At 37.5% G+C, this 24,256-nt stretch overlaps 1 protein-coding gene across 7 annotated transcripts in view; it reads left to right on the forward strand.

Moving 5' to 3' along the window:
- ADGRG6 (adhesion G protein-coupled receptor G6) overlaps positions 1-24,256 on the forward strand; it is a 125,144-nt gene that overhangs the window by 77,158 nt on the left and 23,730 nt on the right. For all 7 annotated transcript variants that reach the window (XM_059841853.1, XM_059841856.1, XM_059841857.1 and 4 more), the window contains 9 exons: positions 1,002-1,087; positions 2,456-2,508; positions 2,589-2,642; positions 11,945-12,087; positions 12,787-12,901; positions 15,836-15,897; positions 17,288-17,495; positions 17,941-18,106; positions 21,352-21,492. In XM_059841853.1, the coding sequence (XP_059697836.1) occupies positions 1,002-1,087; positions 2,456-2,508; positions 2,589-2,642; positions 11,945-12,087; positions 12,787-12,901; positions 15,836-15,897; positions 17,288-17,495; positions 17,941-18,106; positions 21,352-21,492 (1,028 nt within the window). The remainder of the gene's footprint in view (positions 1-1,001; positions 1,088-2,455; positions 2,509-2,588; positions 2,643-11,944; positions 12,088-12,786; positions 12,902-15,835; positions 15,898-17,287; positions 17,496-17,940; positions 18,107-21,351; positions 21,493-24,256) is intronic.

Consider the following 24,256-nt stretch of genomic DNA (forward strand, 5'->3'; position numbering starts at 1 on the left):
TGATCAAGACCCACAGCCTTGGTAACAGCCCCAAACCAAGCAATGCCACAAATGCACATAAATGCAAGTGAATTGATCCAGAAGTTCTTGAGCTTCCCCCACATCCTGGGAACTTTCACACAACTTGAGCTTACAGAATGTTTAGTAGCTTAATGAAAAAAAAATAGGCTTGTGGAAAGTACAGACTTTTAACACAGAGCATAACTATGAAATGAATTGGTGTAATTTATTAGATGTGAAATCTTGTAATGCTGCCTACCCACTCATGAGCTTAAAGAGAATTTATATTTGCACAGTGCCATTTCAAAACAGTTTTCTGAATATAAAATTGCACCAAGCCAAGTGTTACACATTTTGTGACTGAAAGATGGTTTGTTCAGCTGCCAGTTTTGTAAAGCTAATATGGGTTCTTCTACTGTCTGGCCATTGCCAGGCCTCAGAGCAAGCCTGTACTTTGGAAACAAGAGCTCTATATCCCTTCTCACACCTAATTCTGTCCTCAGTTACCTTGCTACATTTAATTGATGAGCTTTATTTGCTCTCACAATATTTAAACTCCAATCTCCAGTGGTTCAATTCTGGAACATATAGCAATATTCTAATATGCATAGGAGCAGAATTTATCTGTGTTTACAGACTTCATTAATTATAATAGTTTTAAATATTCCTGACACTGTCATGAACTTGATTTTACACACCCCATTAGAGGCATATGCAAAATACTGTTTAGATGCATGTTGTCTGTGAGATTCATGTCACATTTCAAGTGCCTCTGAAAATATGGAAGGGGAGGGAATTCTTGTCAAAATCAACAGAACTAGTGAGAATGGGCCCAAACCTGCAGGGGTAATTCATTTCAGAGATTAAATGCCATCAAGAGTGTGAGGTGGCCTTGGGGGGGTTCAGCACAATTTTTATATTAATCATGAAGCTAAAATCTCATTATTAAAAAGCTAAATTTGCTCAGTTTCTAACATTATAATGCTGTTTTTAATGGACAGGTGGACTATTCTACAGGATATCTATAGTTGTCTCTAGTTCTAACCCCAACTCGGTGTCAAAAGTACATGATGTCGTTGCAGAATGGGTAAGTTAAGTTTTCTTTCCTTTGTGATTACATATATGAATCTGTCCCATCACTGTTATCAGTTGGAAAAAAATAAAAAAAAAAAGAGACTACTAAAAAAACTCTTCACATGAGTTCTCCAAATATCTTTCTTTTATTTATTTGTGCAGTAATAAATTCAGGTCTAGCTGGGGCTCTTCAGCACTACGGGTAAAATTTGAAATGTCTGCACTATACTAGTTAGCTTCCTAAGAAATGTAGATAGTAAGTGAGATTTTGAAAGTATGAAGAAATCAGAATTCTCCACAAAAAGAGGTATGTGTCTGGGTTCAAACATCACTATACAGGACAAAGACTTTCTCCCCAAATGCTAATATGGTTTTGAAGCTATATTGTGGCAGAAATCATAGAAACACCAGGCAGTGCTGATTTGTGTGAAGCAATAAACTTTTCCAATTTATCTTAATGTTTGCTACTTCAAAAGGTTTCTGTCATAGGTCAGCTGCTGAGGTTTCTAGTAGTCCCTGGTTTTTCAGCCCATTTTAGCAGAGATAAGCTTGTCTCTGAGTGAGGGATTTTTGAAGTTCTTGCCTCTAGAAGTTCTTCTTGTCTGAATAAAGATATTCTCTGTCCTTTTTGACAGTTGACATAGTCCCACTCACACAATTTGTAAAATCTTTATACCAACTACTTATGCGAATACACAACATCATGAAATATAACAACTATTCTTTTTTTTTTTTTTCTTTTATAAAACCTGGAGATTTCAGCTATCAGAAGCTAAGAAACCCATAAACCAGAATATGTATATAAAATAATCTACAAAACAGAATTGCAGTCATGTACCCCTGCCAAGACTGTTCCCTTAGCAGCAGTACCCAGGCAAAGTACATAGGTGCCTGAGGCAAAAGAAGCTAGGAAGGTGTGAGAGCATGCAAAGGTGTCTCTTGGAGGAAAACTGAGCAGCTGATGAGCACTCGGAATAAAGAGTACAAAGGTCTGCAAAGAAGATCATCCTAAGTTTTTTGAAGACTTTCAGGTTAAAATTTAGCCAATAGCTTTTTCAGTAAATCTGTTCTATTCAAAGTGTATCTGAGGATTTAAGATGAGGAAGAGAGGGAGAGCAGGAAAAGGTCAGGATTCTGTGCACTCACCTATTCACTCTGTCGTGACCTTATCCAGATTTCCTTCTGCCTGCAAAAAAGCCACATCTCTCACTACCAGTTGTACAACAATCACCTCACTGAAAAGTGAGTGTTCTCTTTGCTTTGCAAAACTGAAGGGGATTTCTCAAGGGGCAGAAGGGTGAAATTCTAACACAGCTTTAAGCAACAAAGAGCCCCATTAACATCTCACAATTCATGTGATCAATGTCTTCCTGTTTTTCAGCTGAACCGTACTTTCCAGAACTGGAATTACACTGTGTATGTGGTCAATATCAGGTAAATTATGGAAGAAGATATTTATGTTGTATTCCTTTGGAGAATTAATCCACCCTAATAATTGTCTGTTTCTTTTATAGCATCCACCCTGCCTCCATAAGAGAGGGAGCCAGACAAAAAAGAAGCATTAAAAGGTAATGTTTTGAAAGATATTTTCTCAGTAGAGGCAACAGCTGCTTTTGCAAGTGGCTTTACAACAGGCTTTATTGTCTATTATTGGATTCGTTGCCTATTATTTGGCAGATGCTGCAGGTCTGTAAATACAGGACTGCTGGCAATCTCAGTGTTCTGAATGTTCTTAAAAACCTAATAGTGGTTATCATGTTTGTTTTGGTTTAAACCTATCACACTTTAAACCCTAACAGACAATTTGTTCAGAACTCAGATTTCATCTGTCACAAAACTGAATAGATACAGGATATTTAGGATATTTGTACAACACACCCAGCTTTCTTTAGCAACAAGCTTTGGTACACTGGTATCTGTCCACTGTCTCTATATTTGTTCTCTTGAACCAGACACTCTTGAGTTAATAGACATCTTACTAGATGGAAAACACTGAAAAATCAGGCTAGAATTGAAAGCTAAACGAGTGTGAGTTAAACTATTTACCATATGCTCTCATTTCCTGACTACTGCTGGGCTTGGAGGCGCTGGAGTTGGAACGACCTCAAAGGCAGCCAGAGAAAGTTAGATGGGTCAACCCCCTGAAAATCTGGCCTCCATGGGCTTCTTTGAAAGCAGCAGGCTGATTTCTGAGGCATGTCTGGAGAGGGAGGGAATCTTAGGACCAAATTAAAGAGAGGAAACCAAAATATAATTAGTCTTCTGAGGATGGGGCAATAAGTGGGTAGGGGATGTATCTGTTTGAAGTGTAGGCAAAAGTCCTGTTAAGAATTTTAACTGCTGACTCTTGAGAGCTGCCCTGATAATGGCAGTAAAAGTTGGGCTTTTTAGTATCAGAGACCAATATTCCCAATTTACCATCAGGAAGTAGTTAGTGGTGCTTCTAGTTTTCAAGAGTTTGCCTAGACATGAAAAGATCTGTAGAAAGGTAATATCTCCTTCCCACATAGCCACAGCAGAAAGACAGTTTTTATTGGCAAAACCTTTTAACTGGTACACTGTTATCCCAGTCTCTGAATGGGCTATTTTGCTGCTTGACCTACATTTACAGTAGGGTGTAGTGATGTGGGTAGGATTTTTTTTCACACTTCTAAATGATATGGTTATGGCAGCAGGGCCTTTCAAGTGGAGACCACACCTCAGGTCTTACCAACAATCCAAGACTGCTGAGGAATGTACAGCTTTCCCCATCCTTATTCCTGTATCTTTTTAGGAGTCTAGCAGCTGAGCTGTACACCTGATTTCTTCTTGTCTCACCTTCCCCCCATCCTGATCTCTGTTTTTTTTCTTCTCCCCAGTCTACTCAAAAAAAAACATTGAAGTGGCAGAAACTATTTTAGTAATTTCCCTTTCCCTTTCCTTTCCGTTGCTTCCCTTTTTGACATACAGTGAATATACCACTAAATTACTTCTCATAAAGTATTACTCTTATGGGGAAGTAACCCCATCTTGATTTCTTTTGTTCATTATATGTAATTTCAGAGGCAATGGAATTGCATGTTCGTAATATGTCATTTTTCAAAGAAGGCCTCGTCTAATGAGACACCAGTCTTCTCATGGGCTCTATGCACTTTGTGTCAAGGTCATAGAGCATTTCTTCATCATTCTGAATAATTTAGTAGAAATGCTGGTCATGTCACACCAAATTTTAGTGTTCTTCAAATAGTCAGGAGTGTCATGCTGTGAATGTTCTCTTATGAAAACAAAACAAAACAAAACAAAATAAAACAAAACAAAACAAAACAAAAAGACAAGTCAGGACCATGCTCAACCTAGAAATGCAGATGGGATAAAGCAAGGATAATCAAAAATTTAAGTGAGCTACGTGATACATGACTAACAAAAATTACACTTTTTACACACTGTGCATGTACTTACACATAAATAGAAATATATATACGCATTATTTTCTGCCTTTTTTCATGTAGCTTTCATGTCTTCAATACATTTTCATGCATCATTTACCTCTTAAAGAAGAAGCATTTGAAAAAAATTGGTTAAAGCATCTTTAGGTTTTCTGTGTATATATCTATGATTGTACATCCCTCCCTTCTGAAATCACAAAAGGATCAGCTTCCCAGTAGTCTTCAGTGTTCCTGGATTTAGTCACCAGTTCCTTACTTCTTTGAGGCTCACACATCAGTTACTGAATTTTTGAAGATCCATATAGCAAACCTGTTTTCCTACTGCTTCCAGATAATTGTGGTCAAGATTCTTTGTTAGACTTTCCTGGGATTTTTCCTGGATAGGATTATTAGGAAATCCTACAAGATGCTAGGGTAACACTTGAGAGTATAAAAGATTAGCAGTTTAGAGGATAGAAATTCTAAATACCTGATGGAAGTAATGGTAATTCCTGACTGCCCAGGTGATTCACTGAAATGTTATGGCTGAATGTAACTTGCTCATAGTATGAGTTCATGCAGTTACTATTAATTTAATGTTCCTATAAATTGTTTCTGTGGAAAGTTGCCCAAATATTTTCTAATTTCTTCATTTTGGATAGTCAAGGATAAGCCTGTTGCAGTCTTAGACATTCTACTATTTCCCTCAGTTTTTAAGTGCTTCTTGTTCTATTTACCTTCATGTTCATCTAAACAGAAATTCACTCCACAGTTAAAATTTAAGACCTAACATAGAAATATTATGGCCTTAACTTTATCTTTTACAGAAGTGAACATTTTAGTCTTAACTCTTAATTCACTAAGCCTTATTTCTCTTTTCTGAATTTTCTACAAGATCATAGCCTTCTTTTTTCCAAGGCAGTATAATAATTCTTAAAATTGTTGTTTTAGAAGGTTTTTTTCCTCTCTTTACATGAATTCATATTCTTGTAATTCAGATCACATATTTTTTGCATTCCCTTTGGATTAGTATTTTATACAGCAGTTTAAAAAAACCCCCAAAACCAACAAAACAACATCCCCAAGCCTGTTCTATGCATTTTGCTTTGCTCCACCCATATTTACCACACTGCTTCCTCACCAAGGAAATTGAGCTGTCACTCTCCCCACCTAGTGTTCTTGCATGTGAAAGAGGAAAAATCGTTAGAGAGAATGATTCAGAGAAGAAATAGTAGCTGGAAGTGGGAGGTAGGAAGCTGGCTTTTTTTGTCACATTAAAAATAGGTGTTTTCCAAAAAAATATTTTAAACTACTGCATTCTGGAGAAGAGCAAAACAAAACAAAATTATTGAAGTGGATTGCTGCTCTTTCATTGCTGAGCTGCAGCAATCCAAAGTGCACCATGCTTGCTAGGTGTTTATGTACCCAGTGATGAGAGACAGAGTGCCAAGTCCAAAAGTGCATATTATTATCAGCTCCTCTAATACTGTGACATCTCTGGATGACAGCAATATGTATCAAGCTAATACTTTGGTAGATTATTAACTACTTTAATAGACAGAGTCTTATAAAAGCTATATTTGACTTTATGTCAGTGTTCAGTTTTTCCCCTGGTTGTACTCTTTCTGCCTCTTAATGAAAGGGCAGCTGTTCAAAATAGACAGGAGTTCAGCATGAGCTATGGATATAGCTATTTCTTTGTCCCCATAATTTTTGCACAAACCTTTGAAAATGAAACCAATTTGTGGATTTTATCCAAGTGAATCAGTTTTGTAGATAAGCTATAAATGTCTTTGTTTCTTTCATTAATTCTTTGTCTTTTATGACTCTGCAGCTTTGTCAAAACTTCCTGTGACAGCTGCTGCTGCTTTTCTCAGAAAAGTCCTACTGATCCTTGGTTTTGTCAGATGACTACATAGGGCTGCCTCACAGTAGGGGAATTGGTCTTTAATAAAGAGTTCAGCTCCCTTGCTTCTCCTTTCTTCTCTTATTTTGCAAGCAATTTTGAGAATTCAGGCCCTAATTAATTTATGATTTTTTTCTCCACTTAACATACAGTAAGTTTATGCTTGTTCCAACATCCACTGTCATCATTTTGGCCTATTTCCAGTGTTGGGTTGCTCCTTCTATGGGAAACGATATCAATGTTAGCACTGTTAAACATCTCATCCAAATTAAAAACCACAGTGGTAGCCATCTGCATAAAAACTGCTAAATCTAAACAGAAATCCCTTGTCTTGGAAATGAAAATAGAGAGGAAAGCAGTTAATCAGAGCTACCCATGCCCAGTCCTGCTCTTTTGAAGTCTGTGGGAGTTTTGCCACCAATGTTAGTGAGGCAAATTCAGGCTCCTGCATGCTGTGTTCTTTCGTGTTGTTTTGCTTAATGGAAAGTGTAATGCACTTGGATAAAACGTTAATTAGATTGTGTAATAGTTTTAGATAAGAGGTAGCAACACGAGAACAGCATAATTTTGGTTTTCTAGTCCTAAGTAAAGTATTGGGCTTTTTAAATTCTTTGTAGATTACTTCAAATTATTTTTTATGAAATACGTTTGCTATTCTTATTATAAATGAATAAATCTGTGATGTCTGTTCCTATTTCAAAAGTTTTCTGGGTTTCTACCAGTGAGGTTTTATGAAGGATTTGGACCTGGCCCACCTCTACTCCACACAACTTCAAGTTCAGTGTTACTGAAGGTAGTAAGGGACAGGCTTTACTCGGGCTGAGAAATATTTTAAAATGCTACATAACATGTACATTACATGTAATATTTCTGTTTGAAAAACCAACCAAAAAAGAACCAAGTGAAAATCCTCAGGTTTCTCTACAGTGCCGTGCTGGCATCTTGTGTCCATGACCTGTGAAGAAAGCCTTCATCACAGATGGAAGAATTTGGGATTTCCTTTTGAGTGACTGAAGGAAGATCCCTTCTTAGTCTCCTGCTGAAGCTTCCTGCCCTTCTCCAGCTTCCAATGACTTCTTTTGTCTTTCCACTGACTTGAACTAGATTTAGTGAAGATCTGACATTGTTAGATGCCATTTTTTAGAAAAGCAGTGTATTGGGGAATAGGGAATGGGGTTTTCTTCATTGTTCCAGAACATAGTGCAAGTGTAGCCAAAAACCCATTTCAGCAAAGACCAGCTGTTCCATGTGAGGGATTCCAGGCCTTTCTGGTTTGACTTTGCAACATTCTCTAGTAATGAATAGCCTTCATACCAAATTAGCACATATTATAAGTGCTTTCTGTTGAAAAGCTGTAGTTGATTGTATTCTCACACCAGATCTGAAAGGAGGAGCAAGACCCAGAGACACAAGCCAAGGCACGAGGCATGACCATGGTGCTTGCAAAATTCTTCTGCTACAATGGTCATTATCTTAAAAGGAAGGCTTAGGATGCTTTTATTTTTAGTAGTCCAAAAAGTAGCTGCAATTTTTAGTTTTGTGTCATGAAGTCTCAGATTTTATATTCTAACTATAACATCACCTTCTCCAGGGAAAGGAAACTCTTCATCCTTGACATTTCTTTGAATGTGTCTGTTATGTCAAGTCATATTTTTTTACTCCCTGTTTTGAACACTTTAATGTGCTGCAATCAAAATCACCTCAAGTAAAAGATTATTCACAACTGAGATGCTTCTGTGGAATGCTTTTAGTTTTCCTCTGCTTTCAAATTTATTTCTGTTTTACTCTGTGAGTTTTCTAATGTTTTGTCTGCTCTTTGTATTGCATCTTCACTGAGTGACTTATGGAACAGTCAGTTCTCTTTTGTCTGTCCAGTTAATGCAAAGCAGTTAAAAGTGTCACCGTCATATTTTCTGGAAAAATCCCTTTGCTCACGATTTCTCTCCGGGGAAGCTGAGAAGCCTCAGAAAAAAAAGAAAACAATAATTACCTCATTGCTTTGCCTGTATTTTGCTGCTTTAAAATGTATTTGGAGATTGTTTGTCCAACAGGTGTTTGTTTCATTAGTTTCATGTGTATTTGACTTAATAACCAATCACAGTCAAGCTGTGTCGAAACTCTAGAAAGAGTCATGAGTTTTCATTATTATGTTTTAACCTTCTGTAAATATCCTTTCTTTATTCTTTAGCATACTTTAATATAATATTCTTTAATATAATATAGTATCATAAAATAATAAATTAACCTTCTAAAAACATAAAGTCAAATTCATCATTTCCTTTCTCTGTCTAAAAAACCCCGCAAATACAAAATAAAACCTCACAAATGACTCGGCGGGCCTACCTGTGTGGCCAGTCTTCAGCTATCCATCACCACTTATCTTCAGAGAAAACATAACCATGAGATTAGTAAAGAATTTAATGTTGACATTTGAAAACTATTTAAAATATGCCAGGGTAGCCAGCACTGAAATTCCCAGGACTTTTAGTGGTAATTTAGATTCCGCAAGTATTTCAGTTCTTTAAAAATTGTTTTTTCTATTCTTTAAATCAAGTTATACTAACTCTGAAGGAAATCATAGGTGATTTGTGAAACAGTTTGACAACGACAGTAATTCAGTATTAGTTCAGCCTGTCTAGTACATCAGAAGGGAGAAATGAGCATTGCTAATTATCAGCTGCACGTCTCCAGGTGCAAGGCAGCCTGTGCCGCCGGGTTCGCGCGGTTTGTTAATCCTTCCTCCGGGCTCCTCGCAGGGCACAGCAGCGCGACCACAGCCCGTGTGTAGGCACACTGTCCTGGAATAGCTCTGAGTCACGCTGCCGGAGAAGAAAGCTGGCTTTGTGGTCCGGGCCATGGCAGCACAGGCTCCACCACCGCCTCCTGTGCCTCTGATGAGGATGCAGCTTCGTAAATTGCTCTTTCTGAGCCAGCTTAGCTCAACAGACCAGGACCAAGTGGGATAGACACTGGTCTTCCCAAGCTTTCCTGCTTGCTCCAGCTGTCGCCATTTCAGTCAAAGAAAAGAGAAACATACTAATCCCTGTTGTGTTTACCTACACCACTGTTCATTTTTTTAAATTAAATTGATGGCAGTAATGGCAGTATAGGTTACTATAGGTGATATGGAATTTGTAATTGGTTACTACTGTGAGAATCTGTCTACCTTTATATGTCACACTATAAAACATTTAAAGCTGAGTGTAGCAAATCCAGTGACACCAGCAGAGCACGGCAGCATTGCCATTTATTTGAGTGCAGGCCTACTGTTTCCCAAATTGAGAATTTGCTCTTCACAATTATAATGCTTTCTTTCTGGGATATGAGCGTGACAAAAGTGGAAGGAAGCACTGAACTTCATGTTGCGTCAGCTGTCAAGTTAAAAGGTATTTATTTAGTCTGGGAAGCTAGCATGAGTCATTCCGAAAAGTTTGTGGAAATTGTTTTCATCATATTATGGAGTAGGCTCTTATTATACAGTATACACATACTTGTGCTTTAAGAGTTTCTCAGAAAACAACAGATTGGTTTAAGGGATTCTTTTTGCCAGTCTTTTCTTCTTCACATTCAATACTTTTCTCTGTAATTTTTCAATGTAACTGCAACCAGTTCTCATCTATCATTATCCCTTTTATTTTGTTGGCATTGTCCTTCCTCAGAGGTATGGATACTAAATATAATTTTGGTTATTTGGGAATCCTGAAACAGGCAGCTAAGCAGTAGTGGTGACTGTTCAGAATGTCTGTTCTGCAGCCAGAGTGCTGAGGTAGGGAGTGGCATCAGTATATTAAGTTTTCCTCTTCTGAAGTAAAGGGAATAGATGACTGAAGCCAGAATCTTTTAGGAAAGATGGTTAAATGCCAGGAGGCTCTGGGGCAGAAGTACTGGAGGGCTGAAAGAATTGGCAATCCTGTAGGCAATTTCCATACTTCTGCTAAAAATAAATGCCGTAATAAATTTGTGCTTGTAACATATCTGAGGTATACAGAAAAAGCCTGCTAATGCATATCCACCCTACTAAGGCTATTTGCCATATAGATGTTAAACACCCCACAGAGACCAAAGGAATGTTAGGAGGAACTCAGTATCTCTGGGAGCAGGGAAGGAGAGACCTGGCCTGAGACAGCTGGAATTTCTCTGCTAAAATACATCCACTGGGAAAGGAGAAAGCCAAGCCTGCAGGTGGTCACATTTTTATCTTACTTCTCCAGCAACATGTAACCAGTAAAACAGTGAATCTGTCAAGAAAATTAGACACATCTGGAAAGTGCAGTTCTGAGCTGTCCTCATGGGGATGTCTTTCTGAAAGATTTTTTTAGTTGAAGTCCTGGTCTGTCTGGGAAGGAGTACCTGAAAACCCTACTGGCCCTCTTCAGCACCCCTACAGATTTTTTTCTGCTGCTCTTCTTCCTGTAGTCCACAAGCCCCTTTAGCTGACTGTTGCTTTCTGGTGGCACAAGGGGCCACAGGTGAAAGCTCCCCTGGTGGGTGTGTGCCCTGCTCACGGTATGTGTGCTGGCAGTGCCACCGCCCACCAGGCTGCCAGGAGGAACAGCTCACACGCTCCAAAGGTCTGTCTTTATTCAGGCTGATGGGTATCCAAGGGCAAGGCTAAGATGAAGACAGCCCAAAGCATGTTTGCTTTTTCCTTTTTTCCACATTTTGGCTTCCATGGACATCCAATGTTCCATGCTTTAGAGGCTTACCTCCTACTAGCCAGAGCCAAGCAATGCTCTTGGGTACCAACATATTCTCATCTCCAACAGTTCCTTTTGTCCCAGGAGGAAATTTCTGTGCCTTCCACTCTGGGCTTATTTCCTCTGTCCTGCTAGAACTGGTTTGCTGTTCATGATTTCCCTTCCAGAAAAGCAATGTTTTTGGAAAAGGGTGGGGCCTGTTTTATTTTGTTCACAGGAAAGAGTCTTGGGCACTTTGAACTACTTCTGATGTCCAAGAAAGTAGCAGTGGGCTACAATACAGAAACAGCTATTAGTGCTCAAACTTCGATTAGTCATCTGAGGAACTCAACTTTCCTAATTATGACTAAAAGCTTCAGAAGTATGTCAGGGTGTTTTTCACTCCATAAAAAAACTTAAGAGATTTAAATGTTAGGCATCTGTTCTTTGTTAATCTCCTAGTCTTTCTCTGTAGTCCAGAGGTGGATCCTCTGGAGGATGACTAGTCCCACCCTGACAAGTTTTGTGAGTTGGGATGAATCAGCTCATAAGTTCCTAAGCCATTAGCAACCAGATGTTTAAAATTAATTAGGGCCCATTTAGAACTCACAACTCTATGGTTTCATCTTCTGAACTCTGCTGAAAACATTTTTTAGCTCTTCTGATGAGATGCTTTTTAAAGGTAACTAGGAGATGAAATTTCCCAGCCATATTTTCTTGTCATGCCCCTATATATACAAAAATATTAATTTACAGATAATGAGCAACACTGTTTTGGTGACACTGTTCCATACTCAGAAAACCAGAGTTTGTCAGATATTTTTATTTCCACACATTTGGCCTCTGCTCTCCCGACTGAAACACTTGGATAATTTTCTTTGCAGTTTTAGTGCTTTGGCTCTTCTGGTTTATAATTCTACCAACAACATCAATTTAGAAGAAGAAGACATCCGACAGAAGCTCATAAGTAATAATCGAACCATGGAAGAGGGATATCAACTTCATGCTGTGGATGTTGATCCAGTGGGTAAGTTGTGTTCAGCTTTGTTACAGAAGAAATCTTTTTTTGTTTGTTCATAAATAAGCATCTTCTTTGTTAAAATAATCACACATTTCCAAACAGTATGATGGTTTCAGATTTTAAATTGTCCCTATAAACCTACTTGTTCCACTAATATCAAGGAGCCGTGCTCAAAATACCACTTTCAATACAAACAAAGTTGTTCAAATTGCTTTAGTCAATGTCTTGTTGTCAGGTTGAAAGAGGCTTGGAGGTTCCTGACAGCTCCTCTGGTGGTTTGAGAATAACAAAATATGCTTTACAGCCAGAGCTAAAATGAGACATTTTGGACCTCCAAGGCCCTAATCCCCACTTCTCAATGGTGTTTGTGTTTCTGACAACAGTTGCCCTTAATCAATCTTCTTTTAGCTCTCATCTCTTCCCATTCAGCTTCTACCAAAGATTGCCCTTGCTTTGGAAGGGAGGAGGTGGAGGCTGCTGGAGTGCAGATGGATGCAGCAGACACATTCAAGTCTTACCTTTGAGCAGCAGCAGCATGGATGATCCCCCATTGTGCACCCCTCTATTCCCACTCTTTTGCAAACAACGAAGCATTTCATTTTAAGACAATTTTGTGCTGTAGGCTGGTTGATGAGCTGAGGACAACAAATGGAAGACGATTAGGTGAAGAAATTTACTATTAACACTGATATACTCATTTTACAGAAAAATGTTTAGCTGAAGAAAACCCTCCAAACTATTTTTGGCCAGATACCAGGCCTACTGTGACCAACTTCACATTCTGCCACGGGAGCTCAGTTCAGACTGCATCAAGAACCTGGTAGGTGTTCAAATATCTGAGAAGTTTCTGATGCTTCTGAACTCTGCTTATATATAGTTATTATTTAGTTATATATAATGGTTGCCATTGGCTGGTATTGTATTTCAGGAAGATTTTTTTCTATACCGTGAGAGATTAGGTAGGTGCAGGAATATTTTGTATTTCATTGATAAGAAAAAAAAAACTCATCAACCACTTCTGTAGGGCATATTGAGGCCCACAATTAATACATGTTCAATGTGACTATAAAAATAAAATCTTCCTACAGACTGAAACTGTTTTACTCAAGTCATAGAATCATAGAATGGGTTTGGGTTGGAAGGGAGCCTAAAGGTCATCTAGTTCCAAACCCTCCTGCCATGGTAGGGAGACTTCCCACTAGAACAAGTTGCTAAGAGCCCCATCCATCCTGGCCTGGAAGACTTCCAAGGATGGGGCATCCACATCCTCTCTGGACAGCCTGTGCCAGTGCCTCACTACCTCAAAGTAAAAAAATCCTTTCTAATATCTAGCTGAAACCTAATCTCTTTCAGTTTAAAACCATTTGCCATTGTCTGGTCACTACATGCTCTTGTAAAAAGTCCCTGTCTAGATCTCTTGTTGCCCCTTTAGGTGCTGAAAACTCCCCAGAGCTTTCTCTTCTCCAGAATGAACAACCCCAACTCTCTCAGCTTCTTTACAGGAGAGGTGCTCCAGCCCTCTGATCATTTTTGTGGGCCTCCTTTGGACTTGATCCAGCAAGTCCACATTTTTCTTATCTTGCAGTCCCCAGAGATGGATGCAGCTGGATGCAACCAGGATGGTGTTGGCTTTCTGGGCTGCATCTTCCACCAACATCCCCACCCTCCCAAGTCTCTATTTGTGCTTGAGATTGCCCTCACCCACGTGCAGGACCTTGCACTTGGCCATGACCTTTATGTTACCATACCCAAAGCTTCAGATTTGCTACCACTCCACCACTACTATCTAACTTGTATAAGAATTAGAATAAAATTCTATGAAGATGAGATGTGTATTTGTTTTAATCCAAAACACCTCATCTCATTAGGGGAAAAGTAAAAAAAATTGTGAAACAAATATTTTGCCAGTAGTTAGTAATAATTGAAGGTGGGGATAATATTATGCTTAAAGATTTGAACTTGAGTTTTAAAGGTTTAATAAATTTTCCCTAATGTAAGGGGTTTTTTGCGAACATCTACCAAAGACTTTGACTCTGTATGTCCATTTCCCATTTTTAAAATGGGAATATTATTACTTCTGTTTATATATTACCAAAACATTATGGCTTTGATCTCCTTTGAGTGCTGTAAACATGGTTATGATGATGCAATATTAATTAATTCCTTCAGTATTTAGGATGATTACTATTAAATGCAATATATTAGTCTTATCCACCCACATTGCATCTGGAACATGTTCTGAGAAGACCAGATCTCTTACTTTTTCCAAATAATATGGTAACATGGATATGAATCAGCTTTGAGTTTCAGTGCCAGACAGGAAAGCAGCCCGCATTATACTTAAATAACTCACTTCCTCAGGCTCCTAATCTTGTACAAGAACTGATTCTGACTGACCAACTTTTGTTGTAGAGTGAGTAGTGCAGAAATCAAATTGTTTTTATGTCAGAGCCTCAGAATCATTAAAAATCAAAGTTTCTGGCCTTTGCTGTCCTAGTATTGCTTATCTCTATTATTCATTTGTGGTCTAGAAATGATTTTGTACAGCACTTCTCATTAAAAATAAAATAAATTCCTGTGTTCTGCCTGGTGCTGTGCCTTCCTTGCCTCTGCCTCCACTAGCTTTTGCCAATATGGAGGAATAATGAGGAATAATGTTATTTTATCATGTGCTGAGTAAAGGGATAAATTTTTCCCTTTTACCATCCTCCTTTTTCCATGCTGTAACAGCAAGTTTGTCTTTAAAGAAAACTGAGGCCAAAGTGTTTTTAATTTTGGAGCCCTTTTTACAGGTTGGCAAATATGATTAAGAGATTGGAGCATCTCTCCTATGAGGAAAGACTGAGGGAGCTGGGCCTGTTCACCCTTGAGAAGAGACGACTGAGGGGACCTCATCAATGTCTATGACTATCTGCAGGGAGGGTGCCAAGAGAATGGGTCCAGGCTCTGTTCAGTGGTGCCAGGCAAAAGGACAAGGGGGAGTGAGCAGAAACTGATGCACAGGAAGTTCCACCTGAATGTGAGGAAGATCTTATTTACTGTGTGGGTTACCAAGGACCAGAACAGATTGTCCAGAGAGGGTGTGGAGTCTCCCTCACTGGAGTTACTCAAGAACTGTCTGGACTCAATCCTGTGCCATGTGCTCTGGGATGACCCTGCTTGAGTTGGGCAGTTGGAGCAGATGCCCACTGTGGTCCCTTCCAACCTGACCCATTCTGTGATTCTGTATTTGGCTATAATAAGGCTTTAAAAAAAAACAAAAAGGGAATCTTTATATCTGCCCCTAACTTTGGACCTGGGTCCAATAGTTATTTACCCTAGTTTTCATTGGTGGAATAAATTTATACCTTCACATGGCTCCTGTGCATGTTCTTATGAGAGGCAGTATGTCTTGCTGTTGGCTAGATCAAAGCCATTTATATAAAGGAGAAATTATAGAAACAGCATATGCCTAGGCCATAATAGGGGCATAATAGTTTGTCTCAATATTTGGGTCTTTCCTGAAACACAAAGCCAGAATTTCCAGAAATTTTCAGAATTTCTGAAAAACTGGTGTTTCTCTCGGCACTATCAGTTAACCAATCATATACTTTCACTGTCAAGTATATATATTGTGTTTCACTAGGGGCCATGTTGCTACAAATATTGGGAATTGAGAAGAGTGTACCACTGTGAAACCTACATAAGAATTATGGAATATTTTTCTAATTTTGTTATGATATTTGATGTGAATTTTCTCATTATCCCTCTTCAGCTATTTGGGTCTGCAGAATTATACATCATACTGGGGTCAACCTGATCTTAGAAATTGCACAGGTGAGTATATTAGCATTGGTCTCTGGAAGAATATATTTTCTCTTTATGCTAAGATGTTTAAAAATGTTTCTAAAAAAAAATCAGTGCAAAGTAAATAATTGAACTCTGGGGAAGTACACCCAAGTTTAATTCAGCTCACCCATTTAGAGCTCTGGAAAGCAATTACTGAATTAAATCAAACTCCTCAGGCAATTTAATCAAGAGGAAAGGAAGGTGGTATCTTACCCCTGTTTGATATTCAAGTTAGGGCAAATTTTTAAATATTTTGAATGCCTGCCAGGGGAAAGGCTCCTGCTCTCTTCACTGGACTTACAATCAGATATTTGCAGATTTATTCTCTGTTTCTAAAATACCCTTTTATGTCATTTTGGCCATGAAAGAGTAATAAAATAACAGGACAACAATGTTATGGTCCCTTTTTTAGTGCCAAAGCTAGTGAAGAGAATTACACAGTCATATGTATAATATGCAGAGCACCTACAAAAAGCTCTTGTTCTGAATTGCTGTCTTGGAGAAGTTTCTTTTGGTGTCCCAGGGAGCCTGGCTGCCTAACTTAGTCAATTGGGTACTTGTAGTCAGATTATATGAAAAACATCATGTCATGTAAAATGAATATTCCACAGTAAATCTATCAGGAACGTGTATTATAAAAAAACAACCCGCAGCCAGCTGCAAACTAAAGAAGGCTGATTTTTCAAAATCTTATTTGCAAATTCCATTAAATCTCAAATATTTTGAAGTTGTTAAAGGTTAGTGTTTATATTAGTTTTCTGACCAGGTGGCATTGAAATTACAGTTTTACCATGTTTTGCCATTGGACATGCTATCAAACTTTCCTTATCAGGAAGATTCTTGTCGTGAAATTTGCTTGTGTGTTGTGCTTGCCAGGCCTCTGACAAGTAAGAGTAGCATCCTCTGAAAGAACTGAAACATTTTCAAGGGGGTCAGACTTCCTTCAGAAAGCTAAAAGGAGTGAACAGTTTTTCAGTAATAGAGACCTTGGATGCATTTGTTTCACTTCAAGAGTGAAAATTTTTCTCAGTGAAAAAGAAAGGATACCATAAGGAGGAAAAAGAAGAAGATACTACTCATTGTATTCCTCTCTTTTTCATTCAATCACCCCTTTCTATAATAGTTCTGATTTACAAACTCAAATCAAAACAAAGAAAAGAAAGACACAGCCAATGAGGATAGTATATAATCAGCACATCCTATATATATATTTTTAAAAAATTATAAGTTTGACAAAATGATGCAATCCTATGTTCATTACATATACCATAGTACATACCCTAGCTTTCAACAGTGATGATAAAAATTTGTAATTCTGGACTGCTTCAGGAGTGCAATGCATTATTTTCTCTTTTTGCTTGATTCTGTATGCTCACAGAAAATGCAGCAGATATTGCCAATCAGCTTCTGAATCTCACTGGTGAGGGGCAGCAGCTGACCTCAGACAAAGTAAATGACGTTGTGCAGAAGCTCAAAAAAATTGTGAACGATGAAGAAATTGATGAATCTTTGGGTTCTACCGTGGTGACAATTTTTTCCAATATTCTAGCCAGTTCAGACAGTGTATTGGCAGCCTCATCTTCAGAGTAAGTATTTCTGCATTTGAGAAAAGCTTTTTGAGAGCAACCTGCAAGACTGTAGGGATTCATTTTTCCATGTATAGACAAACCAGAAAATCAAAGTTTTCTGATTTCCATCAAAAACAATTTCCCAAAACAAATTTTAGTGTGCATGACAAAGTATTTGGATGGAAAAGAAGTCTTCTGAAACATGACACAGCATAGATATAAATATTGTTGGAAATTATTTCAGGACCCGTGATATGTACTCACACAGTTTGTGTCAGTCAAAAGCTTTGTTTTCAAGAGACATGCATAAATTTACAGTCCAACAGTCTTCTTGTGAATACACAGATGGGTAACAGAAACGTAGTTACAAGAGGATCCTCTTCTCATGTGAGGAGCATGCAGAGCATAGGCGGGTTTTTTTTCTGTATTGAGTTTTCAGAGTAATTTTTATTTCTGTTTTTAGAGCTCTAAAAACTATTGATGCCTTGGCTTTAAAGATCCATTTTGCTGGACCATCCATGAGTATTTCAACACGAAATCTAGCACTTGGAGTGTCCTCTATAAATTCAACTTCATTCAAGGGTGGTGCTTTCAGCGTCAGTCCACAGAATAATGCATCCGATTTCCAGGTACAGAACGAGCAGCTGTATTTGAACGTGAAATGTGCCTCTTGTTCCAAGTGTGTTTACTGTGGTTCCTATAAATCCACTTAGAACTCCCAGTTCTCCCCCTGCTTTCTATTTCCTTTTCCCTACAATCATCCAAACAGATAACAGATTAATGTAGTATTTCCTTGAGTGACAGGAAACACAGATAAACTCACATTCCATGCAGATAAAAAGTAATTTGGCTTATAAATCCACAACACACTTGACCTTTTTTTAGTTTTGTGGGTTTTCTTTTTACTAGTGAAAAAGGAAAACAACCTTTAACAATCTGTGGTACTGACCATTGTGCAATATCTAACAACTCATTTGATGTCTTTCAGCTTTAAAATAAGACACCTATATATAGGCATCTACATATGGATTTCTGCACATACAGTAGTTCTTCAGCCTTCCAGTACAGTTTAAATATTAAGTGCTAAAAGAAAACTAAGTCTAATCCAGTTGTCCACGTATAGGTTGATTGGCTTGTGCCATTTAGGATATCTGAGGCAGTTCAAGTCATTCATGTGGAGCTTGACCAGACTAGACATTAAAAATAAAACAAACAGAGATCACACAAAATTTAGGAAGGTCTCCAGTGCTACCGTAGCTAGACAGGATATTGTAGTTAAGATATTTATCATCACCTCAAAAATATTTTTTCTTTGCTTTTTTCCCACAAATTGAAAAAACCAGACATCTTAAAATTTGAAATACTGCTTGAGAAGCACATGAGCACCTACAGGATTTTCCAGAGGTTCTTTTGAAACCAGTAGTGATGAGGTGCCAAAAGTTTTTAAATTTCACTACATGCCTGTCTGTATCTTAAGGCACCTAAATGCTTTTAAAAATGCAGTGCAATTTAATTTTTTTCAGTTAAATAGGAAGTCTGTGACAGAGGTAATGTAATCTCAGTTTCCTGGGTGTTTAACCATTCAAGTAAAGTGAGTCTTATTTGGAGAAACTTACATAAAATATTACACAGAAAGATAAAAAAATCTGCTATCATTTGGGCCAGAGGAACTAAAACTGAATTCAAGAAAATGCGGCATTATAAAAACAGTTAAAGGCTAATCACTAGAGTATAAGTATTGTATGGAAACAAATTAATTCCTGCTGCAAACTGGCAACACAGAAATGTCTGATCATTTTATAAAATACTATACACTGTAAAAATCAAAACAAGAATGAAGACAGAAAAATGTCTACTTCCTAGAAAAAGTTGTAGTAATATAGTAGGCTTTAGGACTTGTGCATATATATAGACTTTGGATCAAAACTCAAATGCTTGTTTAAATAGATAAAAATAGATTTAATGAACTTGAGTTTTCACATATCTATATTACTAGATATTTTAGCTAAAATTCCTTTGAATCGATTTAACAGAAATTTTTGGTGATTGTAAATCTACTTTTGTTTAGCTCTCATATTAATGAAGCTCAGTAGCTGTTTGTGAAGCTGAATAGTTCTTTGTTATCAAAGGAATGTTTCTCCTGCAGATTTCATCCATTATTTATGGAAAGAGGAAAGGAAAATTCTGAAGCCAGGTTTTAGATGATCATACATAAAACAGGAATTACCATCTGTGGCTTGAGGACATCCAGGAATTTTCTCGTCCAGGAATCATTTATTACAGCACTGTCTAAATAATCATAAAATCCGAACTCCGTCAAATTATTTATACTGTTCCTATTGGAACATGAGCTTCTTCTCAGACTTTCACATTTCCAACAGCTGATTGAGAATTCTTAGCATCCTTCCTACCAGAAAAGTTGCAGCAGCTGTGGGCACCCTTTATATTTTCCATGACTGTCAGAAAGATACTTTCTGTCCCTGCTGAAGGGAGATTCCCTTGTGAAAGCCCACGTTTTTCACCAGTAATGTGATGATCTATCCTAGGCTCATCAGGGAACATTAAACTCTTCAAGCTGTATGTCAGAATGTTTCCAGATATTTTTTTTTCTTGTATTTTTTTCTTAAAGTAGATACCAAGCAAATTTATCCATGGCAGTTTGGAAAGATTCTATTTCAGTCCCCTGTGTCTTTATTTTTCTTGCCAAAACTTTGACTAAGTTAGGTTTTGGTGATTCATATTATTAAATTGTTCCTGTAATATATCCATGCTTCTTTGGAGAAGCCTCTTCTACTCTATTTGCAGACAGTGCCTAATGGGACATCTTTATCACATACACACTTTCTGTTTACTGTGGCAGAACCAACCTCTGAAAACCTGGTTTTGAACTGCATTTAACCCTGTCAGAAGATACCTGTGAGCTACTTCTTACTGAATTCCAAGGGTGAATGATCTGTTAATAGCCTATGACTTTTAACTTTGTATTAGCTAATGGTGCTTTTAGAATGACACAGCTGTCCATGAGGGGCATAAGTACATGGCCAGGATGCCTCTGGGGAAGTCTGTAGTGGGAGTTCCAATATCTCACAGTAAAATTCTGAAGTGCTTTTACTATCGAGCCAGTGTGAGCTGGCTTGTTCCCCTTCCTTCATGGATATGGTGGCACACTTTGAGTAGGCCATGGCGGGAAAGTGATCAGTCACAGGATTGCTAATAAAATTCAGGGTTGCATCCTCTTTTATTTCCTACTCACTTGTTATATTCCTGGGCCACAGAGGGCTTTTAGATTTCTGACACATTGCCAATAAAAATTAAATTTATATGATATGAGAAAGTGTCTTTTTATTCTGTTACACAGCACAATAAATATGGAAAACTCACACTAATAATTTTAAAATTTCCTTTCCAGAGAAACTATAAAAGCTCATAAGAGAATTATTTCAGATGTGCAGATCAAGGCAACTAATACAATTTAATAAAGAAAGATTCAGAGCATATCTTTTAGTTCTCAACATTGTTTGCTATGAGGAAAAGTATCTTGAATGCTACTGAAAATAGTTATGACTGTCATAATTACCCTCTCATTGTTTCCAAATCATCATTATAGCAGTGGAGGAGTTTGTTTCTTTGTTGGTTTTATCTAATATCTTTCTGTAGCAGAAGGCTGATCTCATGCTGAAAAAGTGGGAAACGTCCCTAGCCTTTAAAAAGTTTATTTATTGCATCAACTCTTACATAGACACAAGTCATTTTAGAGTTGATTGGTTCTAGTCCCATATCTAGATATTTCTGTTTAAGAGTGTGAACCCAGTTGTGGACAACAGATGGTTTCTTTATTGTTTGAAGATGTTCTCCTGTTGTTTTTATTTAACAGATAGATTTTGACGAGGATCAGACAAGTGCTATCGCTTCTATTGTTCTGCCACCAAGTTTACTGAAGAATTTAAGTCAAGAAGAGTTTGAAGTTATATCCAGGGCTCAGTTTACTTTCTTCAATAAAAATGGTCTTTTTCAGGTATGCATTAATGTGCTTGAAGTCAGTACAGACAGGGTGAATCAAAGCCAGCTGCTAAAAGTTTCTTGTAGTGTAATCCTTTCACAGTATTTCATGAGTTACAGGGATTAAAAGATGACAGCAAATGTAGGCACTAAAGACAGTCTTATGTTCAGAGCAGCAAAATAGTTGAAGTGCCCAAGTTGAGTTGAAGTCAGTAGTTTACTGCAGATTCCTCTCACATGTGAAATAAACCTTTTTTCAGGGTAATCTATGGAAAACTGTATCCCAACTACTTAATATTAGAGGAAAGCAGCAAAAGCCTTTAAAAAAGCCTTTAATTCTGTTAAAATTCATTAATACAGCTCCTTGATTTTCAGTGGAGCTGGGTTCTTTTCTGTCAGTAGGGAATTTGGCATATAACACTGCCAAGTACTCTCCTTTCCTTTTAAGAGCTGGTTAGCAGTCATATCCAGCTGACTGCTCTGTATTCAGTTGGAAACCCCAGGCTGATGGTTAGCAGCCAGTGGATTTTTGTTCACACATATATATACACTGTTCTTTTCATACCCGTGGTCTCATAAGCATACTATATTTTAATAGGAATAAGGAGAACAATACTTGTACCTGAAACCTAAACATGCTCAGGTAGATTTGATGTTTTATTTTTTTATCAAATGGTAATTGTAAATAGTGCCTACATGGTAGGTGCCAAAAATGTTAGGAAGAGTTTGCAGCTTGGAAAAAGAAAACCAAAACCACAGTTATTTGGGGGGGGGAAAAAAAAAGTTGATTAAGAAGGAAACATTGTTTCATGGTGAACTGTAGAATGTGTCTCAGAAGACCTGAGTTTGCTTTCCCATCAGTATTTCAAGTGACCTTTGGCTCTTGTGCATCCGCAGAACTCCGTAGTATTGTATTGTCCCTATATTATCGTTTTTATTGGCAGTGTATCCAGATTCTTCAGATAATCTAGGCAAGAAAATACCCATGACCCACAGTTGCCTTCTGAAATACACCCCAAAGTATTTTTATTTTAAATTGTATTCGTTTTGAGCCTGCTTTTGAGAAAAACAGGACGAATATCTTTAATTAAAAAAACCCCAGAAGAATACAGATGGAGGCTGGTCATAATGGCATAAAATCATATGAAGTCAGAATGTGTCCCTTAATGGTGCCAGAATGCATTTCTAAGTGGTGCTTAATAACCCATTGAAAAACAAAAACCATAAAAATTGCACCTTAATTTGCAACTAAAATGCCTTTCATTTTTTGTGTGTTTTTCAAAGTCTTCATGGGTGATGTGTTTAACACAATGAATTAAAAATGTGCAATCCTCATATTTTTAGGAAGTCTGTAAAAAAAGGAAGTTAAAGAAAAAGGAGATTAAAATAAGGCCTACAAAAAAACTCCACATGCCAGGTCAAACCAAATAACTATATCCATTAGTATAACAGTATTTTATTTGTCTTGCATTTAATATTTCTTCCACGTTCAATTACAAGTATCTGAATACTATTAGTTGTCTTCCTTAAAAGTATTCCACAAAACAGTGAAACATAATCTGCAGCATTGGAGGTGGGGGATTATTGTATTGCAACTGAGAGAATTCCAGTAAGTTTTGGCTTGTAATTCTTTATAGATGTTTCCATTACTTAGAGGACTATTTAAAAGCTGTTCAGGGTGGGATTCACTTCACCAAACACAGGGGTGCTCAGTGTAAACATCTATGCCTGAACTGTTGAACTTCAGATGAACACAGCCTTATGGCTAAATAAGTAGTAATCTGTATTTTATTTTAAAGCACCCATAAGAATATATTAAATTACCTTCACTAAAGAGACCAACTGTGTCTCATTTTTATCTGCTACAGACAGAATCCACTGAAACCTGTGGAAATATGTCCAAGGACTTTCATAGACTTTGTCAGATGTTCAAATGTAGGTGGTAGCCAAGAGACTTTTTCTTGTCTGAATGCTAAAAAACTGCTTAGAAACTTGCATTTTCTTTCTTCTTCAATTTTTAAGGTTTTAGGAAATTTTGCCATAAAGCTCCAGTATAATCTGAAATACTGTGTCTGAAAATTCTTGGATATGGTTCTTAGGAAATAAAATATTCTTCTCAGGATAATATCCACCTAATAAGAGAAGTTATTGTGTCTCTCATGAGTGGTGGGATCTCACAAGCCCAGTGCTGAGCTGAAACTTGACATCTTGTTATGTTAAAACTCCTAAATGGAAGGAATCAAGGGTTCAGGAGTTTGGCAGACCAGATTTTGGGAAGGAAAGTGAGTGGCAATAGAAGACTTTATTTTACCTAAGATCTGCCACAGGCAGTGACCAAGCTTTCCAACCAGGTATTTAAATATACAGGTTCCAATAGAAGCCTATCAAAAGAAAATAGTATTGCTAATGCACTTCCATTTCAATAAATAATTCGTTTCCAAGGAAACTACCTCTTCTGGAAAATTGTCAGCTGCAGGTTAAAAATCCTACTGGTCAATGATAATGTCAGAATTCTGTTTAAATTCCTATCGAATAAGACCTTAGAGAAAATGTTATCCCCTTCAGTATGTAATATTGCTTTGAAATTGTTTACTACTTCATGGTCAATCATTGTAAGATTGAGGGTGATTTAACACCCTCAATGTGCAGAAAACAGTTTATTCTCTAAAACCTTTGCATTTACTAAAGGACAGTGTCAACAATAAGATAAGTGAGCTCGTTCATGCTTGTTTAGGGAAATGAGCTAATCATATCATGGGTTGTTATCTTCCACATTGTTT

Source organism: Haemorhous mexicanus, chromosome 3 (assembly GCF_027477595.1).
Source record: "Haemorhous mexicanus isolate bHaeMex1 chromosome 3, bHaeMex1.pri, whole genome shotgun sequence".
NCBI classification, from domain to species: domain Eukaryota; kingdom Metazoa; phylum Chordata; class Aves; order Passeriformes; family Fringillidae; genus Haemorhous; species Haemorhous mexicanus.